The 14,311-nt window shown below is 36.1% G+C and overlaps 1 protein-coding gene across 1 annotated transcript in view; it reads left to right on the top strand.

Annotated features, from left to right (window-relative positions):
- The window catches only part of LOC150086752 (B-cell receptor-associated protein 31-like), a 112,697-nt gene that overhangs the window by 45,860 nt on the left and 52,526 nt on the right, over positions 1-14,311 (top strand). Inside the window, exon 5 of the mRNA XM_090371561.1 lies at positions 8,806-8,926. Coding sequence (XP_090227687.1) covers positions 8,806-8,926 — 121 coding nt within the window. The remainder of the gene's footprint in view (positions 1-8,805; positions 8,927-14,311) is intronic.

Below are 14,311 nucleotides of genomic sequence, written 5' to 3'. Positions count from 1 at the left end.
GTTATTATGAGTCAGAACTTTCTCAACCCCAGGGGCTTATTTGAAGAATTTTATTCTGCATGGTGAGTTTCCCTCCCACTTGCTTCAATCAGTTAAGGGAAAATTGAAATCATCCATAATAAGGCATTCACATTTGCTCACCCATTCATTTGCATGTAGAGGTCTCATCATAATCTTCAGATCTTTAGGTTACTTGTACTTTTTACATACCTTTGCTTTCTGTTAACTCACATCACACAGATTCTGAATTAGCATGCATGACTTTCAAATCTGGGACAGCTTTTGTTGTGCTTGGGTTGCTTTTGATAGGAATCACGAAAACACCAGCCCCACCCCTTCTGTCTTCCCATCCTTTTTAAATGCATTGTACATACTAGTTAGTCTCATCATCTGGGTGGCACCATGTTGACATAGTCCTATTATGTCATCATTAGTTATCCTACCCAGGAGTTTGAATTCACTCATTTTATTGACAACCCTCCTGACATTATGCACAGAAGACTAAATGTTATATAGTTTACTACTCTGACACACCCCTTGAAGTTATTTAAACTTTTTTCCCCATATACGCTTCCTGCTCATTTTAAATGCTATTAACCTCTGAACATCATGCCAATATCATCTGTTTTGGCAACAAACAAGAATTCTTGAGGTGTGTGCAAGCGTTACTTTGACTTACATCATTAGATAGATGTGTACAGTAGAGCATTGAAAATCCGGACATTAATAATTTGAAATGACAGTAATTCAAAATGAGCCAGCATTTTTTTTTTTTTGTCATAAATTAATTACAGTAAGCCTGTTATTGTGATCGTGTTTGTGAGTTAAATTTTGATTTTATTAAACTGCAATTCTAATAAGTGAAAATTGGAGGAATGTTATCCATAGGCTATAAAAATGAGGATATTGAGCACAAATTTACACTTTTTTTTCCCTTAGCAAAATTCACAGGTTAGAAAATAAAAATAAATTTATGCTTGCTACATAGCTTAATTAATATACATATAGTACTAACTAAACATAACATTTTGTAATCTGATATGTCTGTTCACTGAACCTTTTTTTGGGGTTGTAAAAGCTAAAACAGTAAAAAATTATAAACATCAATCAATAACAAAAAACACAGCATGCAGAAATTTTAACTGAAACGATATGCGCAAGTGAGATATGGAGTAAAAAGATTCTGAACAGAGTTTATTTTACCATACTATAGTTTTCTTCGTCTTTTAAAAAGAAACAGAAATTTTTAACAACTGAATCAGAGATTGAGATTTTAAACAAACTTTCAAAGGGAGAAAGCGGGTCTTCATTAGCAAAATTTTACGAGGTTGGAAAGTCAACTATAACAGACATTAAAAACAACGAGGAAAAAATTTTGAAGTTTGCATTGAAACTTGATTCAGATGGTGCAAAAAAGATAAACTATGAGAACAGCTAATGACACATCCCTCTAAGATGCTGTTTATTTGTGGTTCATATAGAGATGAAGTTTAGGAGAACCCATATCTGGACCATTGTTGTGTGAAAAGGTGCTGGATTTCAACAAAAAATTAGGCGATCCCTCAGGTTTTTATTTCTAATCTGTTTTCAAAAATCCCATGCTACCGTTGTTCAAGTGTATCCCGTCTCTCCAAAATATATCCTTTCTACCTACAAGTGCAGACTACTCTGATAAAAATTTCTCTTCAAAAGCCTTGCAGAGTCCCACAAGTTGAGTTAATCTATAAGGCTTTAATCATATAGTCTCTCCTGTCGTGCTTGGGTAGAATTGCAGACTTGTAAACATTCTGACCTAACTTACATCATGTTTTCAGCATAGGCCTAGTCCTTGTCCCGGAGGTGAGAAGATACTCATTTCTGTCAACAATTTCCAGGCCCTTCAAACCTTCTGCAACGCTGCTTTTAATCGCAGGAAGTCTCTCAACCGCAATGTTAATTCAAGAAATGAAACTGAAAACACATCATAAATCATAATACAACTGTGCGCTGCCTTGTCGTCCTGATGACATCATATACAAAATTGTTGTGGCTTTCAAGAACACACAAAGATTTTAACAGATGCTGCACTTCTCTGACTCATCCTTTATCAAGACTCTCTTCAACTAAACCTCTGCTCAGTGATACCGTCATCGACCAGAGACTTCTGACACCACTCCAGTTTAACAGAATTCAGAATTATATCTAGAATTTGTTCCTGCTGATCATGATTGAATGACATTACTACTTCTGTTTAACAATACACCTTTTCTCTTTGTGGACCACTTTGGACAGCACTGCATAAAGATGTGGGCAAGAAATGGATAAAGATTTTATTTTATTTTATACATATATTTTTTTATATATTTTTTTTATTTTTTTTTCTTCTTATATATATATATATTTTTTTTTTTTATTATTATTATTATTATTATTATTATTTTTAACTTTATGCTATTCTCATCCTTATTTCTTCGTCTTCTGCTGTCCTGTCTCCTGGGAATGAGTGTGCGTGCTGTTGCCGGCTTGCTGGCACGGGGTTCTTTTGAATGGCTCCAAACCCTATTTGGACATTCAGTACGTGACTCTTGAGGTTGGCCATGGTTCCTGTGCAGTTGTGGCCTACCTCCCCGTGGTGTAGACGGACACTGGGCAGGCTTTCCAGGTGATCGCCTGCCTGGTGACAAAACGGCCAGAAACAACTAAACAACACACACACACTGCACGAACATAGCGTTACACACATTTCTGGCCTGTTACAGTGCTTTGTAACCATCACAGTGTACAAAGACGGAGTTGAACTTTCGTTCAGGTGCCGTCCTACATAAGATACTATACATGTCTACATAGGCCTAGTCCTATATTTTACCAAAAAATTGTCCATTTGTGTGCGCTTAATATCATTAGTCTCCACGTGAATAATAATGCCCTCTGTACCTCCTTTAAAATCTGACAATCTGTTAGTGACATCATTCACTTTTGCTCCTAGCAGAGCAACATTAAATGGGATCCTTTTGAATCAGGGCAGTTTGTACTTGATTATTCTCCATTTCTCTAAAACAATATTTGTTGTAATGGGATTTTGTGGCAAGGCACAGGAGAAATCTGCTGTCAGGTTGTGGAAAATATAATAGTTGCCCAAGAAATATAGTTTTAAACTGTAACCTGTTTCTAATAGCTTATTTTGTGATGTTCAGAAAATATAAAAAAATGTGCCTACACTTTTTTGATGTGAAAACATCTTTGGTGGCACCTACTAAATTTCAGACTGTAGTAAAACAAATTTGTCACGATTTTGCAATGCGAAAACGATGTCATTTGATGTAATTTCCAGTTTGTCGATTTGATTGGCAACATGAAAACGATGTGTTGCAAAATCCTGACAGAACAGTGAATTCCAAGGAGGACGAAAGAGGCGTCAATCAGAGGTGCCAATGATGGGAAATTACCTCATTTGATGTAATTTCTGGTATGTTGACTTTATTGACAGTTGACGATTTTGATAAATGAAATGATGATTTTGCTACACGATTTTGTCAATTTGAAGCACCATTTATGCGATAAGGCATTCATGGTGCTAAAAATCTATACGTCTGTCATTTATCCGGCTTTATTTTCTTGTAACGTATGAATGTATGTTTTTTGATTTTGAAGCTTGATGCTCCCGGAAGCCTTACTAGCAGAGACAGACACAAACTTGTTGATTATTGCGATGGAGTCTGCTTTGTTCTTGCCAAAAGGATCTTTGGGAGTGTTATTTAGCCACAGCATGATGTGCACATACGGACTATTGCAACGTTGAAATTCTATGTTCATACTAAATATTTCGGACTGAAGTATGTTGCTAATGTCACTAACGTAGATTCGGTAGACTAAGTAGTGGGCATGAGCATAAAACTTTACATCGTTCATGTCTTCATTCACTAGCATCGCTTTCTGCATGAAGTCTACGTTGCTCGCATCATCCTTACTCTAATATAGTGCCCCTTTTTTCTGAAACTTGTACAATAGCTGAAGTAAGCGTGGCCAACTGATTTCATTGGCACTAAGAGTCAAGAACATTGTAGGTTTACTAAGCTGTCTAATCATAGAAAATAGATCGTTCATACATTGATATAGTCTATAGGAAGGCAAAATTGTTTTCAATACAGCTATTAATGTATTCTTTGGATTGAACTTGCTTGTGGCTCAGTTTTGTATCTTTACCTATGCATTTGAAATCCATTGTCAAAGAGTCTCTCAATCTCATTATCTTCAATTCCATGTAAAAGAGATGATGTGGAGTAACACCATGTCAGTCAGATCATCTGAGCTCTCTCGTTGACATCTTGAATGGAGTCACATATAAATTCTCTCTGAATGTTCTGAATTTTCCAAAATAAATGCTGGGAAAGGACAGTTCCTCTACGTGCTTATCAAACACTGAGCTCTGTGGTACGTTAGTTTCTTCTGGGGCGATTCTAAAATATTTATCGTCGCTCCACAACAACATTTGCTGTTGGGCAATGAGACCTTCTTCGATCAGAACCGCTTTGCTTATGTTGTCTTTAGCCAAATTAATTTCCATGTGACTGTCACCAAAAAATGACTGATCATCATGATTTGATACAATCAAATCATGATGTCGACCAAATGGTCGTTCAACATCACGACCATTTGTCATGATGGTGAAGGTACACTTTAACCACTTGCTTTCTTACTAACCCGATCAAATAGCTGGACTTATGTATTTTCTTGCATTTTATGTGCACATTTATACAATTATTGTCATCAATCTCCCTTTGCAAGTGATGGGCCATCATGTTGACTGTATTGTCAGTATGCGTGTCTCAGGTGCCTTATTTGCATGAACGGTAAGCAAGGTGAAGTAAGCCTCTTTGTCACTAAATCCAACTTCGGTAAATGCGATGGAATTTCTGGCTAGACAAAGCTGTTCGACTTAGATAGCGCTGGAATGGTGTTGTTCTTAAGTGATCCTCTACAGCTATTATGCATAAGGATCCCATCGACGTCAACATTGGGAAATGCAGTGCATAACAATGGTGCATCTTTAGAAGATGGTTTCTTTGTGTTGTTTTCGAACCACACACGATTGCAAATGTAGCATACAGAACAGAAATCATTTTTCATAAATATTCTTTCAAGCTCTCAATGCGTGTTCTTATGTAAATAGTAGTTGGTTAAGGTGAAGAAGCTTGATCATTAAACCTTATCTGCTCCACTATTGGAGAAATGTTCCATTGTACATAATTAATACTCACTTTGGGTATATCATTGTTAGATGGAGCAGCATTACTGGTTGAAGGCACTGCTAAATCCAATGTTGATGTTCTGTTTTGTCTTTTATGCAATCTCGGTAATCTTTGTCGTTCTTGCACACTCATTGCTACCTCCATCTTTATTTTCTTAGGTTAACTTGCTCAATATTTTCGACAACACTGTGCATTTGACTTTGGCATCATTGAACACAAAGGCTAAAGCAGTGTGGCATTTAGTCCCTTTCACTGGTCAGAAAATTATTGATGTGAATCTATAGCAGCACCTAGCAATGGAATGTAATGAAAATGCGGATTGCAACAATACAAGTATTTGTATTGTTGCAATCATTCGTACTGAATATTTAGAGACTTTAGGATTTCCATAATATTTTTTTATGCTAAATATTTTGGACTGAAATATGATGCTAATGTCATTAACGTAGATTCGGTAGACTAAGTAGTAGCCGTGAGCATAAAACTTTACATCGTTCATGACTTCGGTTGTAGCTTTGTTCTATTTTTAAAACAGTTCTGATTTTCATCAAAGATGTTTTCACATAAAGCATCTTTTGTATGTACAGGGTAAACAAGGATTTTTTTTTTTTTTTTTTCAGCCAGAGAGTTGTTGATTTGCTGGAACAGATTGCCTTCGCAGGTAGTTCAGGCTGGAAATTCGAGTAAATTCAAAGGTTAACTGGATAGCTACCTATGTGAGAAGAGAAGCAAATAATTTGTATTTTCTTATCTATTGTCTTTTTTTTTTTTTTTTTTTTTGGCCAGTGTAGCAAAAGTCTGTGGCTTCCTTGAATTATATGGCTATTGCTATTACATGTTTTTAAATGCAGAGCACTTGTTATGAGTGATCATTTGTAGAGCTATCCTTCTTCATGTACAACAGATCCTTTGACCCATGGGACTTGTTTTCTTGCATCATATGCCCTGCTAATACGATGCAAGAAAACAAGCTTATATAGCATCAGCAAAAAAAAAAAAAAATCCCTTCCTGTTTCACCCATCCATACACTCCAAAAGTTTGTCTAGTTCAGCCTTGAATCTCTAAATCACAGGATAGAATATTATTTCATGTCAGATCAAATCATAGCACCTGTCTTTATCCGGTTTTAGTTCCTCTCCTCCTTAGTTATATGTGACTCCAGGATTTCTGTTTCCAAGATGTGTGACTTTGCATTTAGAAGCATTAAATTTCAGTTGCCATTTTTTTTTTTTTTTTTTTTTTTGGGACCATAGCACTTGATCCCAAGTCTCTTCAAAGCAACATGGTATAGCTCTAATATTATACCAATTCAAGCTGAACACTGACCATTTATGTCAACAATCTGTCTCTTATCTTTTAGCCAGCCTCTGATCCAACATAGGATCTTACCAGTATCTCCAACATCTAGTTTATATAGTGGCCTTCCACGTGGGACACTATAAAAATACATGATATCGTCCCATGTTTAATAGGGAAATAATAATTCAAGTGGAATAGTAATAGTAGAGGCATGTGATTCAAGGAAGCAAGCTTATATAGCATCGGCCAAAAAAAAAAAAAACATTTCACACATCCATTCCCTCTAAATGTTTCTCCAGTTTCTCCTTGAATTTTTTTTAAGCTCTCAACTTCCACAACAAAAGATGGAAGTTTGTTCCAACAATCAACTACCTGCTGGATAAAGGCAACCGTTTGCACATTTATTCTACAACTGTCTTTCCTCAATTTGAATTTATGTCCCCTCAGGTTCGTAATCTGAGCAAGAGGAAGAATCCCATCAGAATTGAGCCTGCTCAACTCATTCAAGGCCTTATACTCAATCGGATCACCTCACAGCCTAGTCTCCAGACACTGCAATTTGCGGAACTTAAGCCTTACTTGATAAGACCACTCCTTTATTCCCTTCACCAAATGTTGCCCTTCTCTGTACTCACTCAAGCAACTCTACATCCTTCCTAAAGTGGGTCTCCAGACCTGTATGCAATACTCAAGGTGTGGCCTGACCATTGCCTTATACAAAGGGATAATCACCTCCCTACTAGCAAAATTCCTGTATATCATTGACAAGACCCCATGATCTACTCTGGCAGCCTGTCTGCACTGTTCAGAAAACTACATATCTGACTGCACAATTACCCCCAGGTTTCTTTCATTCTCCACTACCCTGAGTGTATTAAAACACTGTTGGTACATTTCTCTGGGGTTACTGCTACCAATATGCAGTATTTTGCATTTGTCAATGTTAAACTTCAGTTGCCACTTCTCAGCCCATTTGCCCAACTTTTCTAGATCCAGTTGCAGCAGCACACTGCCATTGCTGTCATTAACAACCCTCCAACCTTTTGTATCATCTGAAAACTTTAACATTAAGCCTGATATACCTTCATCAATATCGTTGATAAATATACAAAACAACAGTGGACCCAACACCGAACCCTGGGGGGCTCCACTAATAACATTACTCCATGAAGAGCAGCATCCATTGATTAGCACTCTGTCTTTTCCCATTCAACCACTCGGAAAGGATACATCTAGAAAGATTTATAGAAGGCCAGGTGGGCAGGACCAGCAGTGCATAACACACGCTTCTTGATTAGACCGGGGTTCGAGCCTGCGACCACCAAATACGGAGGATGCGGAAAAGTCAGGGAATGACAGGCGCCTCCGTAGCTAGGTGGGAAGGAGCAGCAGTGCATAGCACACACTTCTTGATTAAACCGGGGTTTGAGCCCGTCACCACCAAATACGGAGGATGCGGAAAGGTCAAGGAATGACCACCGCATATCCCGGAGCAATATGGCCTTAGTTGCTAATGCTCCTAAAAACCAAATAACAAACAAACAAACAGGGAATGACCACCGCATATCCCCGGAGCAATATGGCCTTAGTTGCTAATGCTCCTAAAAAAAAACCAAACCAAATTTATAGAATAAACTGAGTGAGCTGCAAATAAATTTAAATAACAAGTATGACAGAAGATTATGTAGGGCAGGACTTAATGCCATTTTAACTTACTGTTGTTCACATTATGAACCACTTTAAATCAAAATGTTAAAATTAAACATTTTATTTTACTAAGTTAACATGAGTTATTAACCTACTTAACCCATGTAAATATATCTAAGGAAAACATATTGTCCATAAAATTATTCCTGACATTGACTGAATAGTTAAGCCAAAATATTTATCAAACTGAAAAATTAAACAAAAATTCTAGGGCATCAATTTTATTTTTCTATACTTCAGGAAGGAAACTTATTCTTCAGGAAATGAATTCCTGATATCATTTGTAAGATTCTGTGTTTTCTTACCTCTCTTATGATTTTATTTTTCAGGAAGGAAACTTATTCTTCAGGAAATAAATTCCTGATAGCATTTGTAAGATTCTGTGTAATCTTACCTGTGTTATGATTTTATTTTTAGACAGTTTTCTGTTAACTTTTTTTTTTTTTTCAAAATGTTTGATTTAACTTATTTTTTTAAGCGATTTAAAAAAAATAAGAATGATAAAGATATTTGAGATAGAGATATATAAGATATTTGAGAAATGGCTAATTCTTTCTTTTGCTTTTTTAGGGTTATCCGGCGACTTATTACCTTGATCTGTTACCAGGCTAGTCTACTTACAGAGTGTGAAGCTGCAATGAAGCAAGCGCAAAGTGCAACAGAAAATGCCCAGAAACTTATGAAGGAAAAGGTAGTCTTCTGAATATAATAAAAACTAGTACAGTAAAAGCTTTATTATCCAGCATTATATTATCTGCCATGCTCTAGTAACTGGTACTTCAGAACTCTTCAGCATACTGAAGGTTTAATATTTAAGCATGTCCCATATCTCTCAACAAATTTTAGAGTTAAAAAAAAAATTCTGGTAAATTCTGATAGAATCTTTTTTTTTTATGTAACAAGATTTGTATATACATGACTAAAGAATTTTCTTTTGCAACAAAAACAAATCTTTAGTTAATGTCTAGCTAGGATTTAAATATTTCAAAAAATAAAATGTCATAATCTCTCTCCCTCTCTCTCTCATAATATAAACAAGCCAGGTCAATTATTAGCAAGCTATTGTCCCCTTGATCAAGGCATAAAAGAAGTTGGTAAAACTTCCAGTTATTTTACGAACATATATAATAAATGTTCTCTCTCTCTCTCTCTCTCTCTCTCTCTCTCATAATATAAACAAGCCAGGTCAATTATTAGCAAGCTATTGTCTCCTTGATCAAGGCATAAAAGAAGTTGGTAAAACTTCCAGTTATTTTACGAACATATATAATAAATGTTTGTCAAGTTTTGGTGACCAGGCTTTATTTATCACCAAGATAAAAGGTATTAAACATCTAATGGATTTCTTTTAAAGGCTGGAGCTACATTGTGATTAACACAAAAGATGGGTATATGAATATGCTTGGCTATTATTTCAAAAAGTTTTCATATGCAAAAACAGTGGTAAGTGATTTAGATTTAGAAATGCCATGTATTTAATAAATATGTCTTTCATCTGCAATATAAGTGTGAAAAGCATTTTAGTTTTCAGTGAGTCCTTCAAGGAAAACATCAACACATTTGATTAGTGAGTATCCAGATTCCATTATAAGTGAGTGCCACTATTCAGTCATCTGTGAAGCAAAAGAGTAGTTAAATTTGGAAATGTGCAGAAAGATACAAGTGAAAACTTGCAGTCGGTGATGGTTGTTGTTGATTTTTAGGCACATCAGTGACCTCAATCATATCTTGACACTGTATATTATGTCTGTGTGAGATTATATTCACAGACTGATTTGCCTGTTTTGCAGGCTGAAAAAAATCATTATTACTAACAGGAAAAATGTTACTCACTGCACCTGAGATTACACAAGTACAGCTTTGGTTGAAAAAGCCTTTAGAAATTCCTCTAGCCGTCGACAGGACTTGACCCCTCCAAACCAAATCTCGAACCTGACCCCCTCCAAATAAGTGACAAACCACTGTACTGTTACAGAGAATGCAGTTGGTGGAAATCTAGAGGATTTAATTTCTGAAGGTTGGTCAACTTTTTGAGATCCTGACTAAGTGGAAGGGATGAATTATCATGCTGTGGAAATAATTATCCCACATTCAAACTTATGAAAAGCAATGTGCCATTGCCTTTCATAAGTTTGCTTATTATTTTGACATTTCATTGGCAGCAAATAAGTGCAAGTGGAAATTTATTCAAATTAAAAAAAACAAAACAGAAATGTTATTCTCTACAGTAATGAAAACTACTAGATGATAATTTGTTTTAATGAGTTTCATAGATTTATAGCCTAAAGCAGCATTTCCCAAACTGTTCCATGAAAAATTGTAATTAATAATTAAAAAAATAAAATAAATAAATTTTGCAAATCTGTAGCCTACACCACTTTTGTATCATTATAATTTTTAACATTTTTTTCCCCACTTATTTATATACTGGCATAGACTAATAATCAAATAGGCTGCAGAATACTTTATTTTGGCAGGCTTGGCATAGAGAAGTATGCATAGAGGTAATGACATCTAAGAAAAAGTAGCAATTTCCCTGGAATAGAAGTTAAACTAACAGGTCTGTAATTACCTGTGTCTCCCTTTGATCCTCCTTTGTGGATTAGAATCACATTTGCACATCTCCAGTCCATGGGTACCTCCCCTGAATCCAGGGAAGCTCTCATAATTATGGCTAAGGGTTTGCTTACTTATTTTGCTGCCTCCTTTAATATAACTAGATAGATTCCATCCACCCCAGGTGCCTTTCTTATGTTTATCTTCAACAATTTCTCCTCCACTGTACTTTCAGTTATTACAGGATTATCTAGCTTACTGCCAAAGTTGAATACACCTATGGCATTCCCCTTCCTGAATAACTCCTCATGTGTGAATGTAGATGCAAAATATTCATTTAGTTTCTTAGCTACCTGAGTAGGAACATCAACAGTTGAACCATCGATATCAAGTGGACCAATCTGATTCATCCCTTTCCTTCTAGAGTTTACATAGGTAAAGAACTCTTTGCTGTTCTTCTTTGCATCCTTTGCCAAAGATTTCTCATAATCTGCCTTTGCCTACCTAATCTCCTTTGTGACTTGGTTACAGACCAGCTTATATCTATCATAGGCTTCCATGTCACCCATTAATTTATATGTATCCCATGCATTTTTCTTCTCTGTCACATGTCTAATTAGTTCATCTGACATCCATTTAGGCCTAAATTTTGAACAATATTTCTTTGTTGGTATGAAAAGCCTAGTAGCTTCCAAGATTAATTCTTTGAATGCTTCCTATTTTGAATTTGCTGTTGGTAACATCATCAGTTGGTCCCACTGTATAGAATTTAAATACTGTCTCAGACCACCGTTGTCACCTTTACGAAAGCAAAAACCCTTCCCTTTACCCTTGGTGGTAGTTACCTCTTTGAGTAAATCCCACTTCAGCACGCTGTGATCACTACTACCTAGTGATTCCTTTATCTGCAGATTCTTGATGCATGAAGAATCACTACTGATAATCAGATCAAGAGCATTACTCCATCTAGTTGCCTCCCGAACATGCTGCTGTAGAAAACAATCATCCAATAAATCCACAGAAGCCTTGCTAGTGTGTGTGTGACCAACCCACAAATTCCAGTCAATCTCTGGGAAATTAAAATTCCCCATTATAAGACTCACTGATTTACTGGCCCACTCTATTTCCCTGTACAGTTTCTTTTTATACTCATCAGAGTCATTAGGCCCATAATACTCACCTACTCTCATTTTTCCTTTCCCAGTGCTTATGTCACACTAAACAGACTCAACATTGCATTGTCCACCAACATCAATTGGATGCGTTTCCTTAGATTTTGTGTTTCTTAACTAACAGCATAACCCCTCCTCCCTTTCTGTCCTGTCTATCCTTTCTGTACACATCATCATCATCATCATCGGCCATTTTCAATCCACTGCAGGATGAAGGCCTTTCCAGCAACTTTCCAGTTCCTTCTGTTTTGTGCAACGGCCATCCATTTACTACCCACAAACTCATGAATTTCATCTATCCATCTCTGCCATTGTCTTCCAGTTTTTCTTCTAGCTCCTCTTGGTTACCATTTCTGTTATTTTCTTAGTCCATCTCTCATCATGTCTTCGAACTATGTGTCCTGCCCAAGACCATTTTAGTTTAGTTTTGATAAGAATGTCCTTTACTTGAGTTTGCTGCCTAATCCACGTTCTTTTCCTAATCCTCTAATCCTCTTCTTTTTCTAACAGTCTGATTCCCAGTATATTTTGTTCCATTCTTTGCTGTGTAGTTCTCAGCTTCTCTTCCATTCTTTTGGTGAGTGCCCAAGTTTCACTTCCATAAGTCATGGTGGGAAGTATACATTGGTTCATTATTTTACATTTCAGACAAACTGGGATATTGCTCTTCAGTATGTGACTATATTTCCTGAATGCTATCCATCCAAAATTTATTCTTCTCTTGACTTCCAGCCATTTATCATTATTACAGCTGATGACTTGTCCCAGATAAGTATATAACTCCACCTTTTCAATTACTGCTCCTTCAATCATTATGTCCATTTCTTTGGCATACTTGTTCATCATTACTTTTGTTTTAGCCATATTCATCTTTAGTCCAAAATCCTTAGTAACTTTGCATAACTAATTAAGATTTTCCCCTAATTCTTTGGGATCGTGGCTTATGACCTCAATGTCATCTGCAAATCGTAAATGGTTTAGGTACTCTCCATTCACATTGACTCCTTTCTGCGACCAGTCTAATCTTCTGAAAGCTTCCTCAAAGGCAGCAGTAAACAGCTTCGGAGATGTGTCTCCTTGTCGTACTCCTTTCTCGATTTTAAATTTGCTAATTTCTTTGTCTAGTCTAATAAAGGAGGTAGCGTTCTCATATATTTTCTTAAAAATCATAATATATGAGGTATCTATGCCTTGTCTTTCCAGTGCCTGAATCATTGCATTATGCTGTATGGAGTCAAATGCCTTTTCATAATCCACAAATGCCAGGCATAATGGTTTTGTTTAATGCAACTTTTTGCCAGGCAAAAAGTTGCATTAATCTGCTTGGAATGCAACTGTATAACCATTTGGTTGGATCTGGTGCTTAATTAAACAGAAATTCAAAATGAATGAATGAATAAATAACATTAAAATATGCCCCTTCTTTTATAATTTATCTACTTCTTTCAGTTATATATCTAGTCCCTCTCTAAATCTATGTAAGTTGACTACAGGGTTTCTGATAACTTCTTTAAGTAGTTGATTACTCTAGACTAAAGGCAAAATTTTTTACATGTAGTATATGGTTATCTTTCCTAAGTTTGCATCATTATGAAAAGAGAAAATATGTTCCCTTATCAAGTTTGCTCAACCATTTTAAGGCCTTAAACACCTCACTCAGATGGCTAGTTTCCAAAATTTGCAAATTTTCAAAATTAAAACATTAAAATTAAATTTCCAAAATTAAAAAGCTGGAGAGTCTTCCTGTAGGAATATGTACAGGAACCATTGGCAGGTAGGGATCATGCAGCTGTTAATTGGAAGATGAAGAAAGATGTTGCATTAATTAAAGGTGAAGGCATGGGTTTTAATTTCAGAAAAGGGGACCGTGACAGTTTAAGGCCGTATATGGCATATATTAATTGAATTATGGGATGCCTTTAAAGCAATAATCACAGAAGCTACAAATGCTTATATGCCATTAAGAAAATATAGCATGAGTAGGATGCCAAGGTGGATAAATATGGAGCTGGCCAGTCTACTAGAGCAGGAAAAAAAAGGAGGAAAAAGTACAAGGAAAGTTACAGAGTGATGAAAAGTACTGAAGTTTACAACAGCTACAAGTTAATGTGTAACAGTACCACAGATAACGTTGTGAGGCCAAGGTCGAGTATAGAAAATACTGGCTAAAACAGCAAAGAACGGGGACAAGGAGTTTTTCATGTAGTAGTAGTAGTGGCATGTGATGCAAGAAAGCATGTATATGAGCTTATGCAGCATCAGCCAAAAAAAAAAAAAAAAAAATCACACCATTCCCTCCAAATGCCTGTCCAGTTCCTCCTTAAATTTATTCAACCTATCAACTTCCA

The sequence above is a fragment of the Mastigoproctus giganteus genome, chromosome 4 (genome assembly GCF_048544385.1).
Source record: "Mastigoproctus giganteus isolate SK-2022 chromosome 4, ASM4854438v1, whole genome shotgun sequence".
NCBI classification, from domain to species: domain Eukaryota; kingdom Metazoa; phylum Arthropoda; class Arachnida; order Uropygi; family Thelyphonidae; genus Mastigoproctus; species Mastigoproctus giganteus.
The sequence above is the reverse complement of the archived record's forward strand: the minus strand, read 5'-3'. Positions and strand labels throughout refer to the sequence as shown.